The 27,280-nt window shown below is 49.0% G+C and overlaps 1 protein-coding gene across 4 annotated transcripts in view; it reads left to right on the plus strand.

The window, feature by feature from the left end:
- Positions 1 to 27,280, plus strand: part of MYH9 (myosin heavy chain 9) — a 102,235-nt gene that overhangs the window by 46,125 nt on the left and 28,830 nt on the right. For all 4 annotated transcript variants that reach the window (XM_066259355.1, XM_066259347.1, XM_066259338.1 and 1 more), the window contains 11 exons: positions 10,685 to 10,712; positions 11,450 to 11,543; positions 15,571 to 15,663; positions 16,178 to 16,241; positions 16,811 to 16,909; positions 17,297 to 17,440; positions 18,252 to 18,347; positions 19,186 to 19,304; positions 21,277 to 21,429; positions 23,240 to 23,413; positions 25,153 to 25,326. In XM_066259355.1, coding sequence (XP_066115452.1) covers positions 10,685 to 10,712; positions 11,450 to 11,543; positions 15,571 to 15,663; positions 16,178 to 16,241; positions 16,811 to 16,909; positions 17,297 to 17,440; positions 18,252 to 18,347; positions 19,186 to 19,304; positions 21,277 to 21,429; positions 23,240 to 23,413; positions 25,153 to 25,326 — 1,238 coding nt within the window. The remainder of the gene's footprint in view (positions 1 to 10,684; positions 10,713 to 11,449; positions 11,544 to 15,570; positions 15,664 to 16,177; positions 16,242 to 16,810; positions 16,910 to 17,296; positions 17,441 to 18,251; positions 18,348 to 19,185; positions 19,305 to 21,276; positions 21,430 to 23,239; positions 23,414 to 25,152; positions 25,327 to 27,280) is intronic.

Here is a 27,280-nt window from a genome sequence, read left to right on the forward strand (position 1 = left end):
TAGTTCTTACGCTCCCATGTTGACTGAGGACATTTCCAAGTTCCTCTTGTACACAGTTGACCTGCAAAACAGTTAGCAATAGGTCTCTTGTTCTTGGGGCAGGGGAGGAAGTTAATTAACAGAAGTTGCCCCTGTTATGACAAGATGGTTCTTTAGTAAAGAAGGTTTCTGGGAGGAGTCTTTGGTTACCATCCCAAGTCGGGTGTCAGCAGGGAACCTTGGGGTCAGCAAGCTGTTAGGATGAGTTCTTCTCTTTTGGAGAGCTGCCCCCCTGGCTTTGGAAGGGGCAGGCTTGTTCTCTTCCAGTCACTCCGTAAAAGGCGTGGCTAGACAGTACCTTTTCTGCTTTTCCTTTAAACAAGAAGTGGAAAACAATTTCCTCTCTGCTGATTGTGGCTTATGACATACTAGCATTTATTCTGGCAAATAGGGTAGTTGGTGGCTTTGTGTGGGGACTTTTATGAGATGAGCTTTTTGACCCATCCAAGGGACCTGCCTCTGTTTTTCATCTCTTAAATGCTTGGTTTGCCTATAAGTCCTGATTTATGCCTGTTGTTCTGAAGTTAGTATTAATAGTGCCCCCTTTCACTTTCAGAAACATCCCAGTTTAGATGATAAATTATGGTTACTCTATCTAAAGATTTCTCAAACTTGGCACTTGCCTTTGGGGTCAGATAATTCTCTTTTGGGGGTGGGATGCTTGTCCTGTGTATTGTAGCTGTTTAGCACCATCTTGACCTCTACCCAATATATACCCAGTACCACCTTCCCTCTCCATTTGTAACAACCAAAAATGTCCCAAGACATTGATTGCTACCAAATGTTCTCTAGGGAGCAAAATTGCCCCCACTGGAGAACGACTGGATTAAGCATTGCAGTTGGTGTTACTCTAAGTGTCGACTCCCATTAGTGAGTAGTGTCTTGCCCAGCCCTATCTTGGCAAGGATCTGAGATTCAATGCCAAAGAATGCTGGGATAGATTAGTGCTGTCTGCCATGGACATGGGATGGGGTGTGGCAGCATATGGTGCTCTGCATTATACTATGGAAATAAGCGATAGGAAGTACTAGAATATCTAGAAGTTTAGTATCTTATTCTGGCACTGGAGGCCCTGGCAATCTAAGTGGGGAGATGAGACATGTTTACACAGAGATCTGTGGCCATAGCTTTATAACAGGACAAGTTGCTACCTATACCTGGTGCCAACATGAGAGCAGCAGGTGTCTTGACACTTAAGAGGAAGGTGTGGATACTGAGGCCTGGGGTGGTCGGAAAGACACCATGGTGGTCAGATCCTGTGGAAAGGCTGGCAAGTGTGTGTCAATAGTGGTTATAGTGCAGCCCAGACATGCCTGGCACGGTTTTGTTTGTTATTTTCATCTTCAGCCTTGGGTTTAATTAAAGTTGCGGTGACATAGTTGGTTTACCCTCCCAGCCTTGGCTTTTCTGTTTGGTTAATTTGTTGTCATGGCTGTTAATGGGTCTTCCTGTCTTGGGGATTGAACCTATTCTTCCGATTCTGTAAAACACGAACTATCAGGCTGGGAGGATGAGAGTATAAGCTCTGTGTAGCTGCCCCTTCCTAGGCAGACATCAGCGCTGGCAAGGAATAGGAATCCGTCCAGGGCAGGAACAAGTGGCTGCCTGGGGAATTTGGCCGAAGCAGCACATGGTCTGTAAAAGGTGTGACTGTGCTGGGAAATGGTGCTCCTAGCTTTCATTGGGGTCAGGCCTTCTGGGTCTTCCTCTCTGGGTAAAAGTGGACGTGTTCTTACAGAACTGGCTAAAGAATTTGACTTGAGCCCAGTTATCTCCCCAGTAAGATTAGGAAAAAAAGAACCCTCTTCTATGTGAATTAGTTAGAATGCCCATTCACTTTCAGTGGCTGTATGGTATTTTAATGAGCTCCCCAGCATTTCTGGGGGCGTGGCAGCAGGGTCTGCTTTCATCCAGGCCTAAACTAATCCAAGGACTGTTTAACCCTTTGCTCTGCTTCTCAGCGGAAGCTGCACCAGAAGTGGTTGGTCACCAACCAGTTGCTCAAAGTGTCCGGTGAGTGTCCACATCCCTCTCAGTGGTTTCCTCACATTTTGGTGTAAACAGTGAAGGGTAGAATTTTAGTTCTATCTTTACATCTGAGTATAACAGTTCTAATTCACAGAACAAGAAACAGGCCCAGAAATGTTAACTGACTTGTCCAAAGGCCCGAAGATAGTCAGATCTAGAAACCAGGGTCCCCTGACTGCTGCTCCCAGGGGTGCTGTTGCCCTTCATTTCTCTGGCTGGTGTGTGGAGGAGGAGCGGCCCTCCTTCCCCTCTCCACATTCCTTCTGCTCTGGTGGTGTTTGCTCCCGAGGAGCTGTCTGCTTTCCAGGGTCTTTCTGAGGAAAAGTGCTATGCTGGTGAGAGGTTGGGGAATGCTTCAGAGGTACAGTAAAGCATGACTTTGAACAGACTCACCAGGCCAGTCGGTTGAGGAAGCCACAGATGTGATGACTCTACTTAAGCAGGAATGTACTGGCCAGGAGGCTTGCCCCACCAGCCATGGGCACACAAAGGCTTGCTGTCTGCAGGGAGATCTGAGCTGGGTTGTGTGCCTGTGTGTGCTGTGGAGGCAGTCTTGGCTCACCCTGAGGGCTGTGCTCTGTGCCTGCACATGGTTGCGGGAGTTAGCTGAGCACCTATTGTATGCTGGTCATGACCCTGCCTGGAGGAGGTCAAGGGCCTATCTCAAGATGCCGGTAAATAAACTTCATTCAGGAGGAGAGTGAGAGTCTAGCGTAGAGGCGGCAGTGCCCTTAGCCTTGAGGATGCAAGGGACGATAATGACATAGCCTTTTGTGATAGGTAGCCAAAATGGGTCAGTGGGGCCTTGGCTTTAGGGACACACTTGCTATGTGAATAGGAAGTATGATGTGGACAAGAGAGCATGGGGTTTGGACTGATTTGAGTCCGTATCTGACTCTGTCACTTCCCTATTTCACTGGGATCTGGCAAATTCACTTTATGTACTCTGACTGGGCCTTATTTTCCTGCCTATATCTTGGGCTTAATGCAACATTCTTGGCAAGGTTATTGTAAGAATTAAAGGGAGGCTTCTGGTTTGTGGTGAGTGCCCCTTAGTTGGTATCAAGAGCAGTCTGGCAGTGCAGCTTCTGTCCCTGCCTACAAGTTGTGCTTCCTTCGGTCCATGCCCCACTGCTTAGTGGAGGGATAACTAGATGCTTCTTCAAGGAGAACATCTTACTCTCCTCAGAGAGCATCCTCTGAGTTCATGCTATGGGTAGCAGCATGCACTGGAAATAGCTTGTAAAAGCCTTCTTCCCTGCAGTGACCATATAACAAAGGCATGTGCCAGCAGACAGTGCTTCCAACATGTTTGATCTAGTCTGTAGACTTAGAGTGGGCCTTTGGGTCAATGTGGTCTCCATGGGGCTTCAGAAGAACATGGTGGGACTATTGGAGAATGTCATGTGTGCTTTAGAGTTGGTTCTTCAGCATCAATGAAGTGATGTGCTGGTGCGGAACTGGAGGGACTCTGTGACAAGCAGCCCTGGGCCACTCCCAAACATCGAGCCCGGATCAGAAGGCACTTTCCTAGAGCCAGCCCTACCAGACTACTTGATCATGCCCCCCAGGAGGAAAGCCCAGCCCCTGGAATGAGGCTGCTTAATTATAATGGGTCAATCAATGTCTGTCAGTCTCATTTCTATAAAATCTCCGTTCTAGAAGAGGAATCTGTGGTTAATGGATCCTTTTCAGGAATTCAGCTTTGGGCTTGCTGTTTTGTTTTGTTTTTAATCCAACCCAACAGGCCCATGGTGCTTTGTGATGGGCTGACTGAAGTGGGAGCTAAGAAAGAAGTGCCCCCTTGGAACCTGAAACTTTGAGGGTGGTTGAAAACTTGGCCCAGTGTCTCTGTTACTACTCCCCCAAAATAAACCACAAAAACTCACCTGCAAAGTCTCTTAATGGCTAAGCTGCTTTGGGCTTTCAACCGCCTAGTGGTCCTATTTCTCTCTTGCTCCATGGTAAACACTGCTTACCAGCCCGTTTCCTGTCCTGTCAAGTGCTGGCTCTGAGAATCCAGTAGGGCCATGCTGTACTATGTCGGGGATGTGTTCAGAGGAAAGGGGTGCTTTTCTTCCCCTGCCTGATTTCTGGGATTAAATATTCAGATGAAAAAAAGAATTCCCTAAAATTAGAGAAAAGAGAGCTGAAAGTTGCAGGGATAAAAGTAAGGATTCTGTAAGTGGCTTCTATAAAATTCCTCTAGTCTTGACCAAGGTGTTGGCCCAGCATCCACTCGAGGTGTTCTTTTGGCAAACAAACAGTGCTGATTGGGGCTCAGGATGTCATTCCAACTGGGCTTCGTGACTCTTGATGAAGATCTTGTTTCTCCAAGACGAACTGGTCCACAAATACAATAGGAAAGAAGTTTAAGCTGAAGCCAAGGAAGGAAGCCATGCTCTGGGATCAGATTCTGACCTTTCACTTCGTTTGATTGCCTCTTCTCTAAGGTGACTGGAGCCCCTGACTTCTTCAGGAAGCATTTTCATGTGCCATTATTGTTTACCTCCTAGCATTAAAGTTCCTGGTATTCTGCCTCAAGTTTGACCCAACCCATGAAAGGGCATTTCGCAGAGCCCATTGTTCTCTTTGCGGGGCTGTTTATGCTCCAACATCGAGCCAAGTTTGTCCTGAGCTTTGCCTGGCAGTGTCTGTCTTGTTCCCTGTTTATGGACTGTTGTCCTTCTCTCCTGTCCTCCTCTTTCACCCCCAGTGAGAGCCCAACCCTTTGTAGACCTGTGATTGTAGCTTACACCTCTCTGCACAGTACTCACCCAGGGTCTCTCCTGCCTGTCTTTCCTTTTCTCCAAAGGAAATGTTGTTGAAGATCAGGGCAGAACTGACCTCAGGCTCTCCGTTCCCTCCCAGTATCCTGGTGGCATTTGCTCTGGGCTGTCAACACTCACGTGAGGCTTTCAAATTTCCCTTCACCCTGACAAACCTATCAGAGCTGCCTCACAGGAGAACATTCTCACTCCTGGCCTCACCCATGGGAAAGGTGGATAAACAATTAATAATGGTTTCTGGCAGATTTGCCTTTGCCCTGGGAGCTCACCTGTGTGAGCTGCTGGATGCATTTTGGATGAGAGCATGCTTGCTTGGGGGCCTTGCTTACCTCTGACATAATGAAAACTATGAGCAGTTCCTTGGGCTTCTTTCTAATTATCAAGGGAGCCTGGTGGGGAGGGCTGCCCGTGCTCTGCCTCCTGTAACTGCAGACTGGGACCTCCTCAGTAGGGTTCACACCACAGCCATACCTAGGAGTGTGTGGGTGGAGCTGGCTGCTGGCTTGGGTTGCTGCTGACCCTGCATCTCCCTAGTTGGGGCCTACCTTTGTGCCTTGGAGAGACATTATCAGTTACCATGTTGTATGCTTGGAGCCACCAGCAGGGGGCCCACATCTCACTGCCTGACAAATAGGCAAGAAGGCGACCAGAGGCTCCATGACACAGGCCTCTGAGGCCCATGTTCACCTGCAGCCTCTGCTAATGTGAAGCTTTCTTTGTACTTGTTTTTTCTCACCTTTCTGCTTCCCAAGTGCTTTTGACCCAAGCTCATGAATTGGGTTGGCTTTGGAGAAAGTAACAAACAGCTTGCAAGGCCCCATATGACACTTTATGAGTGTGGATGACCCTTTCTCTGCAGCACTGAGGCAGGGCTGCTGGTGGCACAGTGCCCAGCCCTGTAGGAGCTCCATGGGGAAGTGTGCAGCGTCCAGAGGTCTGGGTTGTTGGCCTGGCTTATGTGACTTTGGTCAAGTCATTGGTTTTCTTGGGGCATAGTATCATGACAGATGGTGGAACTAGATGCCCTCTAGGGTCTTCCTAGCCCCCAGGTTCTGTGCTCGAACTCACAGGTCTCTCTCTCTCCATGTTTTGTGTGTGTGTGTGTGTGTGTGTTTGTTTGTTTGTTTTTTTAATGAGAGAGAGAGGAATGGATAGGGACAGAGAGGAAGAAAGATGAGAAGCATCAATTCTTTGTTGTGGTTCCTTAGTTGTTCATTGATTGCCTTCTCCTATGTTCCTTGACCAGGCGGCTCCAGCAGAGCAAGTGACCCCTTGCTCAAGTCAGCGGCTGGGGTCATGTCTGTGATCTCATGCTCAAGCCAGTGACCCCGCTCTCAAGCTGGATGAGCCCGTGCTCAAGCCAGTGACCTTGGGTTTCGAATCTGGGTCCTCAGCGTCCCAGGCTGATGCTCTATCCACTGCGCCGCTGTCTGGTCAAGCTGTCTCTCCACATTTTATACTTGGTTTTGGCCTGAGTGTATTTGCACTTCAGCCCATTGGGAGCTTGCTTCTGTTCATGTGAGGTTTTCATGGAAAGGAACTCGGGAGACCAGGAGTTTGCCTCTGGCAGCCTGAGGCTTCCCATCTTAGGCAACATGAAGCAGGGGCTCACACAGTGAGTGACCCAGGGGTCAGCTCTACAGTTTTTGTGAAAGACAGACCTCTTGGTGGGGAAAAGTTTCAGTCCCATTTGTCATGGTTCACTCCATTAGTCTCACCCCATGCAGGCCTGTCACCCAACCTGAATCTGCCCTTTGTGTCATTTTTTCTTGTCCTCAAAAAATGTGGTTGACCTGAAGATAGATCTTGGGGCAGGGTGCTCTTCCAGCTTTACCCCTGAGAGAGCAGCTTTGGCTGAACCTCAAGCAGGAGGCATTATCTTAGTGAGCATTCCGATGAGTCAGCCCCCAGGCCATGGCTGTTGGTGAACCAGTCCCAGTTCTCTTCCTTCTGCACTTCCTGTTGGAGCTGATATCACTGCTGTGTGAGCCTCGTAGCCTTTTATGGACAAGAATCAGCAGCTTCTTTCACAGAGGAAGTGAACAGTAAGGCCCCTAGCATAAATCTGAACCTGGGGTGAAATACCTTTGGTCAGGTGCCGCCTCTGCCCACCTGAGCGGGAGCCTTCTGAGCTGCCCGGAAACACTTGGTCCATTTCAATATATGCTTCAGCTCCCAAAGGCCTCGGGGTATTTGGGGTTTAAAATAAAAATCAGGAGAGGAAATGCCTTCATCACTGAATGTGTAACTGAAAACTTTTCTCATTGTTGTTCCAAGGAGTGTGTGCAGTGGATAGCTGAGAGGGGCAGTGGGCTCAGGTTAAGGACAGTGTCTAAGCAGCTGTGCTGTGCTGCAGGTATCAGGTACCCACTCCATTCAGTCCTCAGAGTGGCCCTGCCAGCAAGCCTGCCTTCTGATGCCGAGAGGTCCAGGAGGCAGGCGTCGTGAGGCGGAGTGCAGAGCAAGGATTGGAACCAGGGCTCTGGAGCACACAGCCCGTGGCTTTCTCCTTGATATCACTGCCTCAGACACAGGGACCAGCTGGAAGGAACCCTGTCTCCACCTCCCACGTAGCTCTGGATTTCATCACCTGTTCTTCATATTGGAGATTCGGGAAGATTTTATCTGAGAAAAGGCTGCTGTTTCTTTTAAAAGCATGGAAAACCACTGCAGAGTGTCATAATCTTGTCTCTACCCCACCCGCATGGTGGGAGGGCTCGGCAGAAGGGGTTTTCATCTCTGAAGTCAGATTAAAGGCCTTCATCCCGGCAGGGATCCTGTTTCCCAGAACAGGGTTGTCTCTGGTGGAGGGGTGCATTTTTCTGGTCTGGGCCACAGGGTTCCTGTCTGTTTGTCTGTCTGCTCTGGTGTGGAGGAAGGAAGGGCGTTTTCAAATAAGCTGTTAGTCCATATGGGCCCAAATAAGGATTTGAGCCAAAACAATCCAGTGGGCTGGACTCTCGGGTGGCCCAGTCCCGTGAGATGACTATGTGGATAAGATCTTATAGAGTGAGTGAGTGTTAAGAAAGGTCCTTACTGGAATGTACTAGGGGTCTAGCAGAGTAAACTGAGTCAGGAGGAGAGCTGACTGGTAGCTAACAATCCTAACCATTCACTGCCCAGAAGAGACACTTCTGAACTCAGGAGCAAAACAGAAAAACTGCTGTGAGAGGGCTCATACAAAGTGGACAGTGCCTGCCTTATCTACCTCCTAAGGTTATTGTAAAGCCACAAGATAACAGATTCAAAACTACTGTAAGCATTGTAAAGACCTTTCCAGATGTAAGGGACCATGGATCTAAGGGGCCACCTTGTCATTCATTATAGGCAGGTGGACTTGGGGCACCGACTGGTGGGGACAAGAGTTGAGGAAATGAGATAGGCCTCCCGTCATTTTTTTTCCCCATCAGTTTTTCTCTGCAAAAGCATTTGCCCAAATGTCTGGCAAAGCAAGTTAAAGCTTTAATGTGAAAAATGAAAGTTTTGCAGTCTTTTTTTTTAGGCTGTGTTGACAGTACTAACTTGGCTTCAGGGATTGGAGGTGAAAGGTTAGAAGAGAGGAAGAGCTGGGGGTGGGGTACATGGAAGTTCCATAATGAGTTTGGTTTGGAACTGGAATTTGAGTGTGTGCATGTCCTTGTGTGTGCATCTGTTACATGTGTACCTGTTGAACCTGTATGTGCACATGCATGTGCCCTGCATGTGTGTCCATGTGCAGCTTGTCCATGTCCGTGTATGCATGTGTCACCGTGTGCATGTGCACCTGTGTGTCTGTGTGTGGGGGGCTCTGCTTCCTGTTGTTTAGCAGCTTAACATCTTGACTCCTCACACAATTAGAGGAATTCCAGCCATCCCAGGGATTGGGTCTAAACAGTTCTGGGAAAACGGTTCCTTCTGGAAGGGATGGCGATGTTTCCTTTTATGGTACGGTTGGCTGCTGCTGTCTCACAACTTGCCAGCACGTGCAGGTACAGTCTTGCCGGCTTATGAGCCGTGACTGAACATGCCTGTAGTTAGGGCTGGCCCAGGAGGATGCAGTGGGGGAGCTGGGGCCCCAGATCACAACTGTGTCAACTGTGTCCAAGATCCTTCTCAGTCACCACACTGTGCTAGGTAGGGGCAGCCGATGGAAACTGTGTCTTCCCTAGCCTCCTTCCTTTTGCTTGTCTTATGGATATTGCCTCAGCCTGGTGGCAGCCTTGTGGGAGAGCTGTTTGCTGCCCCGCTGGGGCCTGCTCTGAGTGGCTGCATAGTGGAGAGCAGGACTGAGGGAGATGGGTTCTGTGAAAGTACATGGCTAAGTTTCCTTTGTAACCCACTTTGTTATTTATTAGTGGGAACGGGGGAGGCTGCAGAGGTGGGAAGGCAGCTGCTGTTTGTGTCAGGTATGAGGTTTAATGTTTCCTCCCCTCTGTGGGCTGTGAGATCAGGCATTCTGGGGCTCACCTTGCCAAGAGGCAGGAGACCTAGTGGTGTGTCTGCAAATCTGTGTCCTGAGGCCATGCACACAGGAAGCCATGAATTATCTTCCCAAAGCCCTCATCGGGCAGGGTCCTGGCTGGACAGTGGGAGCCAGTGTGTCCTTCCAGGTGGCCATCGTTGGTTTCTATCCAGCACCTGTTCTAACAGCTATACGTACTTCTCCCCTGACCATGGCACTGCCACTCCAGGAGGGCGGCTTCCTGATGGGGATGTAAACAGGCCGCTTGCCCCTTCATGGAGTACATTCTGTTTACAGGGTACCACGCAGATCCCTTTCATGTTTCATTTCTGATCTTCAAACTAATCCTCCCAGGGATTTGAGGCATATTTACTTTATGGAAAAGGAAACTGAGACTAGAGAATTAAGTACCTCTTAATAGTTCAAATATTAGTAAGTAGCATGGTCCTGGATTCAGGCTGATCTGACTTAAAACAGGCTGGGAATGTTCCATGGGTAAGATGAAAAGGGGAAAAAATGAGTTTGTATTTTCAGTTATTGCTTAAAATTGGACACCTAGCACTGACACAGGTCAGCCCGAAGGTCTTAAAGCATTTCTGTCAAACTTAGCTTCAAAGTATGGGTATTGCTGATTCTCCTGCTCCCCAGGGGAGTGAGTTGTTTATATCCTTACTTGCTAAGAGTTGTTACAAAACTGGTCAGAAGCTGTGATTCTGATGAGCTTCTGTTTTTTCCAAGCTTTCTCTAAACTAACAGTATTGAGCATTTCCACATGTCAGATCCCACACTGGTGCTTTCATGCGTTATTTACACGTATGCTATTATCCCCCATCCCACAAGGAGGCTGGGGCCCTCGGAGGCTGTGTGTGTGACCAAGGCAGCATCTTGTCCTGGGGCTGTCCCATTGCAAAGCCAGCCTTGTCTACCACACCCCTCACCCAGCCTTTAACTAGTGCTCTTTACTTAAATGGGGACAATATGTGAAACACTTGCCACAGGCCTGATTTCTAACAGCCTGAACCCCCAGTTATAAACACACAAGGAAAGCTCCACTTTAGCACTCAGAAAAGTAGACTCCTGAGGAGCTTTTCATAGATTGACTGTGAGAGAGACAGAACTATTTTTGGTGTCATAGGGGCGAGAAGGGCAGTGAGCATGGGTAGTCGGAGCTTCTGGATGAGGGAGCGGCCACCCAGTGGTGCTGCCACCTAGGAATGTCCCTCCTCTGAGTGAGGCATAGAATCAGCATGTGTCAGCTGCTGCAGAGGGCCCTCTGCAAGGGCAGCATTCGAGGCTTTCTTCTTGGGAGGTGGACAGCTCTTCAGAAGTGGGGGCGGGGAGGTTTTTGTATCTAGCACAAGTTAACCTGACGTCTTCTTTGTTTCAGACCGAGAGGACCAGTCCATTTTGTGCACGTAAGTGTTTCTGTCAGGATGACGGGGCCACATGTCACCTCGATCTGCTCTTATTCTGAGGACTCCTACCAAAACCTAGGTGGACGAGTTCCATTCCCAGCTTAAGCCTTATCCCTTCCCCACAGGATGGGCTGCTCAGTGGTCCCACAGCATGGATGAGCTATATATCATGGGCAAAGATTTAGTCGCCCCCCTCAAAGAAGCTGATGGGCAGGGAATGGGTTTATATCCGAGACGAAAAGCAAGAGTCTTTTCAGCAGAGTGTGGCTGGCGACTGTGGCTCCGCTGGCACACACTCCTGGCTCTGAGCAATGGCTTTCTTTACCTGATTGAAGTAGACACTGGACCTCTCGGCCTCATCCTCTGAACTTACCAAGGAGATAAATAAACCCTGTTGCCGAGGGAATTAGTGGTACAGAACATTCAGTCAAGTGCAGTTTTAAAGGAACATGTATAAGTGCCTTTGACCCCTGAGTCAACAGCTGCCTCAAACTGATTCCGAAGACATTTGGATGCAAAGGCTGCCAAGTGACCAGGGCAGGCAGTGGGCCATGGGAAATAGCCTGAGTGAGAATTTCAGAACTAGCATTTATTTGCCTGTCCCCTTTTCTGCCACTAGGTGTTGGGCCCTTCATTGGCACTTAACAGAATGGTAGGTGGCAGTAGAGCAAGCAGTTAGAAAGGGACCTAAGATTTGGCCACCTCTCCCCTGAGAACTTTCTTGGCTGTCTTGGCAGGGGTGAGTCTGGAGCTGGCAAGACAGAGAACACCAAGAAAGTCATTCAGTATCTGGCTCATGTGGCTTCCTCACATAAGAGCAAGAAGGACCAGGTGAGTTGGGGACCTTCCCCCCCATGAGAAAGATCATTTAGTGCTTCATGGATCAGCTTAAAATGAGAGCATTTGGGGAATGAAGCAAGGGCTGGGCCTGCTTTCATGGAAGCTGCAGTGTGGCTGTCTTGGGAGTGGGTCCACTGGTAGCCAGCTCATTTCTCCCCTGGCCTCCCAACTTTCTGAGTTGCTATGGAAACCGGAGCCCACCAGGGTTGGCAATTAATTGCTGTGTGGCCTCCACCTCTGAGTTCAGAAGAGATTCCAAAAGTTGATTCTCAAGCTGATGGAGACTTGCAGAATCTCTGGCAGGCCTGCATTTGACTCCCTGCCCTTATTCCCTACTGTTGAAGTGCCTTTGGGTGGACAGTTCCCCAACAAAGGGAGAAAGGGCAGTCAGAAAGTCGTCTCACTTCCCTTTTTTCCCCCTCTCCCTCTTGGTGGATTATGGTCGAATTCAGCAGTGTCCTCGCTAGGTGAGCTGCACGTTTACTGCACGTTCTGCACTGGGAATGCGTGTTCTGATCATCGTGTGGCCTTGAATTACGTATTTTTTCCTAAGCAGCTTTTCACTCTACACCATTGTCACTTTCTGCAGCTAGAACTATTCTCATAGGCTCGACTCACTGACTGTATTGGGAGGAGGGGGGCTGGGTGTGACACTCAGTGACTTCTTGTGCACTCTGAAATAACGCCTTCTGCAGAATGGTATGGGCCTCATCACCTAGCTGTTCTCAGGAATTCCAGTCCTGCCCATAATTCCCCATGCGCACGACAGCTGAAATGCCCTGTGTGGAACCCCAACCGAGGCACAGTGGGATGGCAGTCTTTGCTCCCGGATCCCCACATGCTCAGTGTCACAGACCAGATGGAGATGACCAGCCCTCTCACCTGCCACCACTGTGCTGGTCAGAAGCAGTGTCTGGAAGGCCTACACTGGACTTTCCCAGAGTTGGGGGCGATCAGTCTTAAGCATGCCTGTGTGGTGCTATCTTTCTTTCTCCCAAGCACACACTCTTAAACTTCCCTGTCACATCTGATTGTCCGTGGTGTTCCCTCAAGCTGCCTGGGGAACTGCGCCATCTGGGCAGCCCCCCCTTACAGGGGTGCTGTGTGCAGCGTATAGAAGTAAGTAGTGGTGTGTGTCCCTTTGCATGCAGACCTGGGTGTGTCCTGCAGAATGTCCTAATGAGTACAGTCTTCTGGAATGGAACCAAAAGTAACTTCTCATGTGCCAAACTTCTCAAGACATTCTGAATCTTTTTCCATGGGGCATCAGGAGTTATATTTAGAAACTAATAAAGTTTTTTTTTTTTGCTCCCTCTTTCCACCCCCACCCCATTTTCCATTTTTTAGGAGACCTATTTTTAAAACAGGGCTGCGAGGTTAGGAGTTCTCTCACTGTGGTTTTCCATCTTTGAATTCGCTATAAAAACCATTTCCAAACTATTTATTGAATGCCTAGTATGTGCCTGGATCTCTGGAGGGTGACCTTGGAGTCCCTGCTGAGATAAGTTAGAGAGCAGGAATGTAGACCCATTTGCATTAGTTCTGGAACTCCAGCAGCAGGGGGGGAAGGCAGGCAGGCCCCCAGCACTTGAGATAAGATGGCTTGTGGAGGAGGGGGGTGATAAGTGGAAATGGTATTGTCACATCCCCTTTCTCAGGGTTCAGTGTGTGATGGGCACCCTGTCCCTGACTCCAAGTTCAACTACAGTGATTGAAGAGTTTGCCTCTGGTTTCTGATCACTGCTCAGGCCCTCATTTGTAAAGGCATCAACCACTTTGGTTGATTTCCTTGCCTGAAACGGTATGGTGGTTTTCTATATACAGCTGGGCCATCAGACACTCTTGAACTTGGTTTACTGCTATTACGTTCTGAAGCCTGTCATGGCATGTTCTGGCAGAGCTCTCTCTCTCTCCCTTGCAGAGAGCGAGTCAGTTGCTCATTCCAAGACCACCTACAGGGACAACGTAGGCCTCACCTTGCTGTGAGAAGGCTGGGCTTTGTCAGGGCTGCAGGCTGGCAAAGTAGAGCCTGAGTGCAGGGACTTCCCAGAAAGACTTCCATAGTCTGAGCAGTGACCTTTATCCCCCTCCCCCTTTGTTTTATGCACTAGTGGTAGCCCACTGTCAGAAACACCACCCAGTGATGCCCTTTAGAAACCAGATGGATAATTTCAAACCTTATGCACATACGTTGCCTATAGTACCTCCTAATTTCGTATTACACAAATTTCATTGGGAAAAAAAGTCTTCTCTGTGCCTAGTTAGGTATTGATAAAGGTTAGTCATTACTATTGTCAGCAGGGAGCTGGTCTCTGGGATCCCAAATGGTTGCCCCCAAGTTTGGTCTGGCAGTGATGCGTTCCATGGCAATAGCCTATGGTCCCAAGACAGAGGCCTTAGGTTGGCCTCCAAGCCAAGGCAGTGCAGGCTGTAGTCAGGCCATGCCCCCATCTGTCTGCAGGAATGGGAGTAGCTCAGCCAACCTGGCAGCCTGGCTACCTGGCCTGTGTTTTGAGAGGAATGTTTTAGTGAGTGGGGGAGCAGCGCTTAGTTCTGGCCCGTGGGCTGCTTTGCTGACTTCCCCAGCCTGCCAGAGTCCCAGGGATGGCAGTCTAGTGTGCTGTGACCGCTGGTGCCAGGCACATAAGGAGCCCTGCTCTGTGGGGTTTGACCCCTGACCTGACCCTTGACCTGGCTGCTCTGACTCTCTTTCATTTAGCTTATGGTCTGAGAATAAGAGACTCCCTCAGGCCTGGGACGAGGTGGTTCTACTGGGCCACTGGGCCCCTTCTGGTCTCTCGTGGGCTTCCTGCATCCTTAGCACTCTGCAGGCAGGTCTTGTCTGTGACAGGTGTGCCTGGAAGGCTGTAGTTCATGACTGTCCTGGGAGCTCCTGCTACTAACAGGCTTCCTTTTCATCACCCACAGGCAGCCTTTTTCCCATAAAATCCTGGCTTGGCTCCAGCCTTGCTAATAAATACGGAACCCCTCCTGGCCCTTGTGTGGTCTTCTTCTCCTCTAGAGGGTACCCAGTATTAAGGTGGATGAGATTCATATTTCCCTCAGCCTGTGTCAGTTATTATCTAGCCTGCTGGGAGGACAATGGTTGCTTCCAAAGTTGATCTGACCTGACAGGTAGAGCCCCCAAGGTGGGTGGGACAGGGTGGTAAAATGGCAGTGATTGACAGCTATTGGTAGAAGACTCGAATTCCAGTACCTGCTTTGCTGGTCGATAGTTGCATAACTTCGGTCAGATCATTCTCCCTCCCTCAACCTCAGTTTTTCTCTTCTGTGAAATGGGGCTATTCTGTTTGCCTAACCTGGGTATCATGAGAGCATAAGGCGTAAGGGAGCTTTTTGTAAACCATAAAGCACCTTGAGACCACAGATAGAGTTTATTGGTGTTGATAAACAGTTCAGAATCCTTATTGATCCCATGTTTAGATACCTATTGTGCTGGGAGCTGGTTTGGAGGCAGACAGGGGACCAGCAAGGTAAATGCAGAGTTTATTAGGACATGGATGAGATGAGCCATGTCTTTTGTAGATCTATCCTTTGAGATGGGAAAATATGTGGCATGTTGAGTGGAGACAAAGACAAGGAGGGCAGAGAGAGACTAGTGTACCTGGGATGGAGACTGTCACAGAGAAGGAACGATGCCCCCGTGTCTCTTTGGTTCACGTGCTGCCCTTCAGTGCATTCCCCGGAGTTGATCTGGGTCCTTGTACCAGGTTCCTGGAGCTGGGGGAGCCACCGCTTTCCCTTTTTGGGGCCGCTGGTCAATCAGTCCAGGGAACTAATTCAAACCAGTCAAGTCTCTGGAGGCCTGGCAGGAAGATTGCTCTTGAGTGACACAGAGACCACGCTGAGGCTGGCATGGAGGGCCACCGGAAGCCTTTGTTCCAGGCATGTTGGGCGTGTAGACATGGCTTTGCCACTGTCCCCTCTGCCTGGTGGAGCAGGTTTGGCAGCCTGAGCCACTGCCTGGCCTTCACTGCACTTCTGGGTTTCTTTCCAGGGCGAACTGGAGCGACAGCTGCTGCAGGCCAACCCCATCCTGGAGGCCTTTGGGAATGCCAAGACTGTGAAGAACGACAACTCCTCACGATTTGTGAGTATCGGCTGGCTGTTTCCTATCTCGTGGGGCAGAGGCTCTTAGAGCTTTTAGCACATGTCACCTCCAACTGGGTGCTCTCACTTAAAAGTGAAGAAGATTCAGACTTGGTGCTTCCTGAACCTGCCCTGTGGAGCAGTCTGGGTCATACTCCAGTTGGTGGTCACCTGCATAAGTAGCTGCTTCTACCAGGTGACAGCAAGCCAGCTAGGGAGTGGAGAGTCACTGTTGGTCCCCCCGATTATCCCGTTGTAGCCAGTAACCAGTTAGAACCCAGGGCCTGAGCAGGCAGTGAGGAACACTTCTTCCTCTGTGCAGAGGGGACCTCATCCTGGTTCCAGACTTGAAGCAGTGTGGCACTCCTGAGTCCTAAGTACTGTGTGGTGTGGGGTGCACGGCCCCTGGCGGCCAGACACATGGACATAGTCTTTGGTTTTCTCCCTCCAGCCTTTACCAGCTAGAGGTAGGTACTGGGGGATGGGCCTCTGATCCTTTCATTGTCTTTCCTCAGGGCAAATTCATTCGCATCAACTTTGATGTCAATGGCTACATCGTGGGAGCCAATATTGAGACTTGTATCCTTGTGGTTAATTGTAATGAGTGCTAGGTTTAGAGGGGAGGGAAGTGACCTTGATGGAGAAGAAGCTGCTTCCTGATTCCAGCAGTTTCTTTTTATGGGCTTGTTATGACACCTCATCTGTGGCATCAGGAAGAGAACCAGGAGAGGCTCATTCAAAACCCAACTTAGAGCTAGGTTTTTCTTTACTGGCAGGATAAAGTTCAGCTTCAAATTGGATGGGACTATTGAAGACTATCCAGAGTGGTACCCAGAGGGATGGAGCTGGGATGAATGCTAATTTACTTCTCTCCTGCACTAGCATTATAGTCTTTGCTGGTGAGAGTCTTAGATCTCCATTGGTTCATGAGAAGGGAGCCCTTGAAATAGACAAGGCTTCCAAGTATAAAAGCTGTTCTTTGGATAAGCCACACCTCTTGAAGGATAGAGCCAAGAGAGTTTGCTTTTACTTTGGCTGTTTTGATGTTCTTTGCACCTGGTGAAGTTCTGTGGCTTTTGATGGACGTAGAGGAAAGTGCAGGGGTTACCTTCCAGTAACTTGCACAACTCCTCAATGTTTGCAAAAAGATCTTTTAGAGAAATCTCGTGCTATTCGCCAAGCCAAGGAAGAGCGGACCTTCCACATCTTCTACTATCTCCTGTCTGGGGCTGGAGAACACCTGAAGAGTGAGTAGTGGGCCCACTGCCTGACACATGGCTGCTGGGCACTGGGGCTCCTGCTGCAACTGGCCCACACACTCCAGTTGGGAAATGAAAGCTCTGGCTTTGGGTTGGGGAGGAGAAGCCAGATGAGTTCTGTTTTCTGGACCATCCTGAGGACTCAGCCGCTGTTTTACCACAGAGAGAAAACCCAGGGCAGGTCACATGTGCAGCTGTAAATTATGAGCCACAAAGGCTCTTGTTTGTTAGTCTCACGCTGTCTACTCCACAGTTCCTGGGATACCCCGGGGCTTAAGGACACTCCCAGTCTCCCAAACCTCTGATGTTTCAGTATTGACTGGAGCCTCTGGTTTCAGCACTTCACTGACCACTGTTGCCCTCCACTCCTTATAGCTGATCTCCTGTTGGAGCCATACAACAAATACCGCTTTCTGTCCAATGGGCATGTCACCATTCCCGGTCAGCAGGACAAAGACATGTTCCAGGAGACCATGGAGGCCATGAGGATTATGAGCATCCCAGAAGAGGAGCAAATGGGTATGGGGCTGGCTCTCCTGTGGGTGAGGGAGGGAAGGCCAGAGGCTGGTCATCACGACCTCTTGAGCATCAGAGCAGCTGATGAGCTTGAGAGGGCTTCCATTTGGCTCTGACTTGGAAAGCGATGTAGAGACCGGGAGGAAGACCCTAAGTGTGTGGGAGATGGTACGTCAGGTTTAAGTTTCAGGGTTATGTTTTCCCCATAGTACACATAGGGGAACAAAGGCCAGGTGCTTAACTGCCAGGGTCTGGGTCCACTGCTGCAGTCCTTGTCATTTGCTGAAAGTAGAATATTCCTGTCCTGTCTCATTGGTGTGTGGAAGAGGCTGGGGCTGAGATCTTTACATTGGGAAGGCTTACAATGAATAGCAGTGTGGAGCCTGCCTGTCTTCTTATTTCCCTAGAGGGTGAATGAAGAGAGCTTTGAGGCCTCATTTTAGAAAAGTTGTGGAGAGAGTGCACTTGTTCCCTAGCATTAAGGTTGGAGCCACCTTTGCTTAACCACAGATAGAATGTGATTGGGTAGGCTTGCCTGTGTTCCAATAAAACTTTATTTATAAAAACAGACAGTGGCTCCTGGGATAGAGGCATATCCTTGCTCCACATTTAGAAGTGTTGGGAATGCAGCTCATATCTAAGCAGAGGGTTGCCCAAGCTGAGATCTGTCAGAAGTCCTTGAAACAGAGCCTCACTGGCAGGGAGACAGTCAGCCTTCAAGTCTGCTGGGCCCTCCCCATGGACTAGACCAAGGCTCACTGAGAGCTTATTCCACCCCCTGCCCGGTTCTGAGCTGCCTTTGGTTTCATCCCAGGCTTGCTGCGAGTCATCTCAGGGGTTCTTCAGCTTGGCAACATCGTCTTCAAGAAGGAACGTAACACCGACCAGGCATCCATGCCAGACAACACAGGTAACACCGTGGTCCTCCCATTGAAGTATGGGTCCAGTGCCTGGGCTTGGATTAGCAGAAAGTCTTGTAGAAATTCCAGACTTCACTTTCTTTTTAACTTTATATGTTTTATGGCTGGCTATTACTCTGTACTTTTTGTAAAACACACATTACTATGACCCTTCCTCATAAAGTAAGCATCAGAGTGAGTTAGAAAGCCCATGATCATATGGGTTTCTCTTCCATTCCTGAGACCAAGCTAGTTGTCTCAGTAAGACAGTGGTTTCTGTTGCCACTCCAGCTTAGAGCACACTTTCCCCGTGACCACATTAGGACCCTGAAACACTTGTCGTTGCATCTGCCTTGGTCACTGCTATTCCTTTGGGTGGCTGCACATGACTCCATTGAAGTTATCACCCTTCATGTGTCTTTCTTAGGGGCTTTTTAAAAAACTTAGTGCATGGGTACATGGATTAAAAGATATTTCTTTGGGACATATGCTATTTGGTCCCCTTGCACTGGGGCCTGGTGGTGGGGCTGCCTCCTCTCAGTTTTATTTGTGGGTAGGGCCCACTTGCACACTCGGCAGATGTAGCCAGAGGGTGCAAGGGAGCCAGGGCTAGGCCCGTTAGGACACATTTGTCTCTGCCATGCCTGCTGCCCTGCATGCGGACACTGGGGGGAAGGGGCGAGCTGGGTGTCTGCGCTGCTGAGGAAGGTTCCAGAGTCAGTTATCCCGGGAATGATTGCTCAGTTGTCACCACAACTTTTTTCTCTACTACCAGGTGGAGCAGAGAAACTTTTGTTCTTGTGTTTAATTAAAAGTTTTTACTCTCTCCTTCTTTTTGAAAAATATTAGCTGCTCAAAAGGTGTCCCACCTCTTGGGTATCAATGTGACTGATTTCACTAGAGGAATCCTCATGCCTCGCATCAAGGTGGGCCGGGATTACGTCCAGAAGGCGCAGACTAAGGAACAGGTATGTATGCCCTCTAGCCCCAAGGGTTTGGGCTGCCTTCTCAGCAAGGGTCATGGTAGCAGCCAGTTTGAGGGCTGCTATAGCCATCTGCTATGTTAGGCATCGTTGTGTGGTTGCCTCATTCAGTCCTCACATCAGCTTGAGAGCAAGGTGGTGTTTACTCCATTAAGAACATGGGGGAGCTGACTCTGAGAAGTTCAGTAACGTTCCTAAGTCCACTCACCTAGAAGGGCCATCAGATAGGACCTCTTTCAGCTGGGCTGTTCCTCTGCATCAAGTCAGTGTTTCAACAGATTGGTTGGCAAGGACGTCAGCCTATCCTGTTCTGGTCTAAAGTGAGAACTTGATGTTTTTGGTGCCAAGGTGGCAGCAGCATCCACCATCCTCAAGGTTGGTGCCAAGCAGCTGTCTTTTCATCACCTGCTGTCTTGCTGCTTGTGGTGAGAGACAGGCAGGAGCCTTTCCTCAGCTGTGCCTCACAATTGTGCTCACCTCCCCCTGGAAGCTGAGGTTCCTCCTACCCTGGACCACTTTTCCCCTGTGTTGGCCATTTCTAGTTCCTTTCATGGGAATGGGAGGTTTTAAGGTGCTACTATCATCTCTCAGAGATATTTTGAAGTTCGAGTTGATTAGTCCTTTTCCCAGAGAATGCCATCATCTTCAGTTCCTCACGCTTGTGGCTGACAGCCTGTGGGTGATTCTGTGCAGTGCCGTCCCACCAGAGCCAAGAACATTGTTTTTGAAAGACAGTGTACATAATTATTACCAACTGTTCATTTCTCTAGTAGTTATTTTTTATTACAAATTTTTTTAATTTTTTATTACAAAAATGCTACACAAACACTGAAGATTCAGGAAATACAGAAAAGTCTAGAGAAGGAAAAAAATTGCATAGTTTTACAGCTACTAGGCACCTTTTTATTTCCTACAAGACTTTTCTTTATTTTTTAAATTTAGTCATTATCTTGGGGATTTTTTGTTTTGTTTTGTTTTCTTCAGTAAGAGGAGGGGAGGTAGAGAGACAGGCTCCCGCCATGTGCCCCGACCAGGAACCACCCAGCAAGCCCACTAAGGGGCAATGCTCTGCCCATCTGGGGCGTTGCTCCCCTGCTCAGCACCTGAGCTATTCTTAGTGTCTGAGGCAGAAGCCATGGAGCCATCCTCAGTGCCTGGGGCCAACCTGCTCCAGTTGAGCTTTGGCTGCAGGAGGGGAGAGGGAAAGAAGCAAGAGAGGGAAGGGTGGAGAAGCAGATGGGTGCTTCTGTGTGCCCTGACTGGGGATCAAACCCAGGACTTCCACACACCGAGCCGATGTTCTACTGCTGAGCCACTGGCCAGGGCCCACCCTGGCTTTTTATTATGGAACTTTTCGAACATTTGCAGATAAAGTAAAGAGGGTAGTGTAATGAACCCCATGTGCCTATCACACAGGCAGCTTTAAGAGTGACTAACTCGCCTGACCAGGCAGTGGTACAGTGGATAGAACGTCAGACTGGGATGCAGAGGACCCAGGTTCAAGACCCTGAGGTTGCCAGCTTTAGCGCGGGCTCATCTGATTTGAGCAAAGCTCACCAGCTTGGACCCAAGGTTGCTAATCTTACTACCTATCTGCCCCCATTCCTGACCACATTATTTGAAGTAAATCTCAAGACATCTTGTCATTTCTTCTGTAGACACTTCAGTATTTCCCCATTTATTTATTTATTTACTTACTTACTTACTTATTTTTCCCCCCATTTATTTTTAAAGAGTCATGATAAGTGAGTTTTCCAAGTCTACTGTGTTTGAATTGTTAGCTAGTTAGGTTGTTTCAACTTTTAGTCATTGTAAATAATGTTTTCAGTGAACATATTTGTGTGCAAAGCTTTTCTCCCATTTTTAGGGCTCTTTCTCTGAGGGAAGGCCCTGGGGGTAAAATTACTGAGGCCTCCTTGTATCTGACATTCTGTGCCTTGGATGTTCCTCCTCCCAGGCTGACTTTGCCATTGAGGCCTTGGCCAAGGCCACCTATGAACGCATGTTCCGCTGGCTGGTGCTGCGCATCAACAAGGCCCTGGACAAGACCAAGCGGCAAGGTGCTTCGTTCATCGGAATCCTGGACATTGCTGGCTTCGAGATCTTTGATGTGAGCCTCTCCCTTCTGCCCGCATGTCCTCTTCTCCGCCTCCTTAACCTTTTGGCAGTCTTCCTCTTGTCTGTGAATCCTTTTTATTGTGGTTCCACAGCAACCTGAGTTGGGCATCTCTTTTGCATGGAGACAGGAGATTGTGATTGGGTGTATTTTAAGCTGAAACAGGTGTGCCCATTGCCAACCAGAAATGCTGAAGAGAATGGGACTTAATGGTGGTATCCTGGGAGACTTCATGGGCAGTTCTTTCTGTGGATTTATTCTTCCAGCAAATAGTTATTGTGTGTTGGGACAAGGCATTTTCCTGCCCATAAACACTTTGAGCTCTTTTAAGAAAAAAATGGATAATCATTGTAAATCAGAGATTCTTAACTTGGGGGCCCATGGTAGATTCCAGCGGAACCATGAATTTAGGTGGGGTAAACGTTACCTCTGTTTTTCACTAGCCTCTCACTGAAATGACACACTTTTTTAAATTGTGAATTGAGCAAACTGTACAAACTACAGTTGCACTAGCAGTGCTTGTGATCTGTCATCTGGAGAAAGAAACCAGGTGTGTTCAGACCTTGCATTAATGGCAGTGGCAGAGATGTTGTAGTATCATTTGTTCATCTTGACTTCAAAATTTCAGAAGTTACTTAGCCCATAGCTTGTGCTTGTTAACAGAAAAGCATAATATATTAATATGTCTCAATATTTTGATTGTTTTATTTTAACATAACTTTTCTCTTTTGTAATCTATCTATCTATCTATCTGAGAGGAGAGGAGATAGAGAGGCAGACTCTTGCATGTGCCCCAACTGAGATCCACCTGCAACCCCTGTCGGGCCCATGCTCGAATCAACCAAGTTATCCTCAGCACCTGAGGCTGATGCTCAGACCAACCGAGGAACTGGTTACGAGACAGGAAGAGAGAGAGAGAAGAGGGAAAGGGAGAGGAAGAGAAGCAGATGGTTGCTTCTCATATGTACCCTGACTGGGGATTGAATCTGGGATGTCTGCTCACTGGGCCACCTCTCTATCCACTGAGCCAACCAGCCAGGGCCTATTTTATGTTTAAAATTTTTTTGAATTGGATTTATTGGTGACAAACCAATTATACAGGTTTCAGGTGTACGATTCTATACATCATCTATACACTGCCTTGTGTGCTCACCCCCACCCCAAGTTTAATTTATTGATTTTAGCCTGGCCTGTGGTGGCACAGTGGATAAAGCATTGACCCAGAATGCTGAGGTCACCAGTTTGAAACCCTGAGCTTGCCTGGTAAGGCATGTACGACAAGCAGCTAATGAACAACTAAAGTGAAGCAACTATGAGTTGATACTTCTCACTGCCCCCCACTTTCTCTCTGTAAAATCAATAAATAAAATCTTGGGGAAAAATTTATTCACTTTAGAGAGAGAGGAAGGGAGAAAGAGAGGAAAACATCAATTTGTTGTTACATGTATCCATGCATTCATTGGTTGACTCTTGCATACACCCTGACCAGGGATCGAACTTACAACCTTGGCTAGTGAGATGCTGCTGAAACCAACTGAGCTGCTCAGGCAGGGCTAACCACCCCAGGTGTCAAACATTATTCTTAAAAGGGCTTTACCAGGCTGCTGGAGAGGTCCATGGGACTCAGAAAGTGAAGAACCCTTGCTGGTGTGATAAGGGAAATCCCCTAACCATTTAGCCTCCACAGGGGGCCAGCACTGAGGTACCCTAGGAGGTGCTTCCTGAATCCCTGGCCTCTCTCCTTCCCAAGGGTGTCTGGGCCCCATGGTGGGCAGCTCCCTAACATTGCTCTGCTTCCTTGCAGCTGAACTCCTTCGAGCAGCTTTGCATCAACTACACCAACGAGAAGCTGCAGCAGCTCTTCAACCACACCATGTTCATCCTGGAGCAGGAGGAGTACCAGCGTGAGGGCATTGAGTGGAACTTTATTGACTTTGGCCTTGACCTGCAGCCTTGCATTGACCTCATCGAGAAGCCAGTAAGAGACAACCCTACTCGGATCTCAGACCTTACCTGGCCTTCCTCATCCCCTCTGGAGACCCTGTTCTCTCCTCCCACTCCATGTTGGTTGTGGGTGTCCAGCTCCTCACCCGTTGGTGCCACTTGCATGAATAAGCTCTAGGGCTTAGATCTGGTGTCTGGGGGAGCCTTGGGCAGCTGCCGACCAGGTGTGGATGTGACTGGTTGCCTGGGTTTCCTGTCTTCAGTCCCAGAAGACTCAGCAAGCCTTTCTTTTTCCTAAAGAAACAGGCATGCTTTTGGGTAGCGTGATCCTAGCCCCAGATGCTTTTGCTATAGTGTGGGATTGTGTGGGCCCAGGGATTGAATGCTATTTCTGGTGCACATGTTGAAGCACGGGCTGTCCTCTTTCAGGACTAATGTAGTGCCCAGTTTCTGTCCCACAGCACTGACTGTTGGCGGGCGCAGTAGCTAGAAAGCCCTTCTCTTTGCCGTCAGTTATATTGAAAGTTCTTGCCTGATGCAGTTTGAGTCACGTGTTTGTGCTTTAGGTTAGGGGCTGTGATCTTTTGGATCCTGAGCTGTTTCTGTTTCTGGGTTCTGTCTTGATTAGAGTTAAGCTCACCAAACTCACATTTTCCCTGAATCCTGAGATGCTTGAGAGAATGTGTACACCAGAGTGACACTGAAATGTTTATTGATCAGAACACCTAGGAATAAGTGCATTTTGAGAGTATTACTCAAAGGGTTAATCCTAATGTGAAACAACTTATTTTTCTGATGACTTTGTTATAATCAGTTAAGTTTTCCAAGGAATAAAAACCCATCTGGGGCCTGGCCGGTTGGTTCAGTGGTAGAACGTCGGCCTGGCGTGCAGGAGTCCCGAGTTTGATTCTGGGCCAGGGCACACAGGAGAAGCGCCCATCTGCTTCTCCACCTCTCCCCCTCTCCTTCCTCCCTGTCTCTCTCTTCCCCTTCCTCAGCCAAGGCTCCATTGGAGCAAAGTTGGCCCGGGCACTGAGGATGGTTTTGTGGCCTCTGCCTCAGGCGCTAGAATGGCTCTGGTTGCAACAGAGCAACGTCCCAGATGGGCAGAGCATCACCCCTGGTGGGCGTGCCGGGTGGATCCCGGTCGGGCGCGTGCGGGAGTCTGTCTGACTGCCTCCCCGTTTCCAACTTCAGAAAAATACAAAAAAAACCCAAACTATCTGGTTTTGAATCTTGTCAGCCAGTCTCCCTAGTGGCTGAACCTGTTTTCTTATCTCATCAACTCAGTGTACAGAAGGCTCTGGGGGCTCTGCCACACCTTCTCCTCAAGGGGCTTCTCCTCAGAGTGTCTTGTCTCACCACATAGTTGTGCAGACACAGAGTGTGTGGGGTGATGCCACAGAGTGACTCCAGGGGCAGGAGCTATAGTTGAGGGCAGCCTCTGGGCAAATGGATTAGGAACTGCATGGTCCATCAAACTCACCAGAGCTTGAAATTGGAGAATGCTGTGATTCATCATTGGATTAAGGTATGTTGGCCATAGCTAGACCTCAGAAGTTTCTTTTTAAACTAGAATTCTTAAATTGAATGCTTTCAGTAATGCTTCCCTACCACCACCATCACCATGGGAGATGTGCCACCCACCTTCCAATGAGATTCTAGGGGTTCTGAAAACTCCCGGAAACCCCCAGGCTTTGACTTCCTGTGAGGGCAGGGTTGGGGTTGCGTTCCCAGGTCGTGCTTATGTGTGCAATGCTGTGCTTTCTCCAGGCAGGCCCCCCTGGCATCTTGGCCCTGCTGGATGAGGAGTGCTGGTTCCCTAAAGCCACCGACAAGAGCTTTGTAGAGAAGGTAGTGCAGGAGCAGGGCACCCACCCCAAGTTCCAGAAGCCCAAGCAGCTGAAGGACAAAGCTGATTTCTGCATCATTCACTATGCTGGCAAGGTGAGTAGAGCACACACAGGAAGGTACTGGCTGGACCTTCTTAGGAGAGGTGGGAATGAGAGGAAGACTGTGAGCTGTGCAGCCCCAAGGCAGAGGATAAGGGTGCAATATTCTTGTCAGGTGACTTATCCAGTAATGTGTTTGGTGGTAATTAGCATTCACACAGCTCAGCTCTCCAACTTAGCAAAGCCCTGCCACCTGTTACATTTCATTAGAAGCTTTTAGCAGTCCTGTGTAGGGTACCCAGGTATGATGTTATTTGTATTATTATTAGGTGCATTTTCCAAGGGTGGAAATGAAATTTGTGCTACAGGTGTGGGCTCTAGAGTTTAAATTAGAACTCTGCCACTGTGTGATTTTGGGGTACTTAACCTCTCTGAACTTTGATTACCTCATCTGGAAAATAGAAGTGACTACCATCTTACAGGGTTACATTTATTAAATGACCTTGTGAAGCTCAGTGCCGGGCACAGTAAGTGCTCTAGGGCAGGGCCTCTTAACCTCCACACTACCAATGTCATGGGCTGCGGCAGTTCTTATTGGGGACTGACTTGTGCTTTGTAGGATGTTTAGCAGTATCCCTGGCTTCTTCCGACCAGTGGTCAGTAGCATCCTCCTTAGACCAGAAATGTCTCCAGACATTGCTAAACAGTTATTACGGTGGGGGGTGGGAGTGTGGCACAGTTGCCTGGTTGAGAGCCACCACTGGCAGTGACATCTTTGTTAGTGCCAAAGCTACCCAGTGAGGAGAGCCAGGAGCTTCACAGCACCACTCCTGAGCCAAACGAGGTCCTTGCCCACTGCCCTGCGTGTGGCTCTTCAACTGCCCAGCCTCTCCTGCTTTGCTCCTTGAGTTCCTAAGGCTGCTGAAGCAACTCTTGACTTTAAACTACCCATTAAAAAAATAACCATTAGTAGTTACTTAGAGTGATACTTCCTGAACCTGCATCTCCACTTCCACTTTTGTTATAAATGCACATGCACAGAGATCTCACAGGAGGCTTTTACTTCAGTGTTGTGTATAATACAAAAACAGGGCATAGGGCCCTGGCCAGTTGGCTCAGTGGTAGAGCTTTGGCCTGGCGTGCAGGAGTCCCGGGTTTGATTCCCGGCCAGGGCACATTAGGAAAAGTGTCCATCTGCTTCTCCATCCCTCCCCCTCTCCTTCGTCTCTGTCTCTCTCTTCCCCTCCCGCAGCCAAGGCTCCATTGGAGCAAAGTTGGCCCGGGTGCTGAGGATGGCTCTGTGGCCTCTGCCTCAGGCGCTAGAATGGCTCTGGTTGCAACAGAGCAACGCCCCAGATGGGCAGAGCATCGCCCCTTGGTGGGCGTGCCAGGTGGATCCCGGTCGGGCGCATGTGGGAGTCTGTCTGACTGCCTCCCCGTTTCCAACTTCAGAAAAATACAAAAAACAAACAAACAGGGCATAGTCAAAGCCTATTGTTAGGGGGGCGTGGTTCTGGATGATGGGCTATGTGCACCCAAATCTGGGCACTGGGCTACACTACAGCAACTAGAAGGTCCAGCAGGCTGGCTGTGCCCAAGTGGCCAAGACACTAGGGCCTTGTCATCTCCCAGAATATAACTCTGCTCTTCAGTAAGAAGCCAACATACGCATGTCATTCACAATGGTGCCCGTGAAAGATAGCCGACCAGAGAGCAGCAGTTACTACTAGGCCGTGGTGTGGGTTAGTCAGAGGTCAGAATAATACAATAATTGATTTGTATTATTCTGGATCTTTGCAATGAAAATATTATAATGTTACTTGTAGATTTAAGCACATATTTCAGAAAAGATAAGAATAGTATATGCTGCCTGACAAGGCAGTGGCGCAATGGATAGAGCATCAGACTGGGACGTGGAGGACCCAGGTTCAAGACTCTGAGGTCGCCAGCTTGAGCCCAAGGTCGCTGGCTTGAGCAATGGGTCACTCACTCTGCTGTAGCCCTCCAGT

Source organism: Saccopteryx bilineata, chromosome 1 (assembly GCF_036850765.1).
Source record: "Saccopteryx bilineata isolate mSacBil1 chromosome 1, mSacBil1_pri_phased_curated, whole genome shotgun sequence".
Lineage (NCBI taxonomy): Eukaryota > Metazoa > Chordata > Mammalia > Chiroptera > Emballonuridae > Saccopteryx > Saccopteryx bilineata.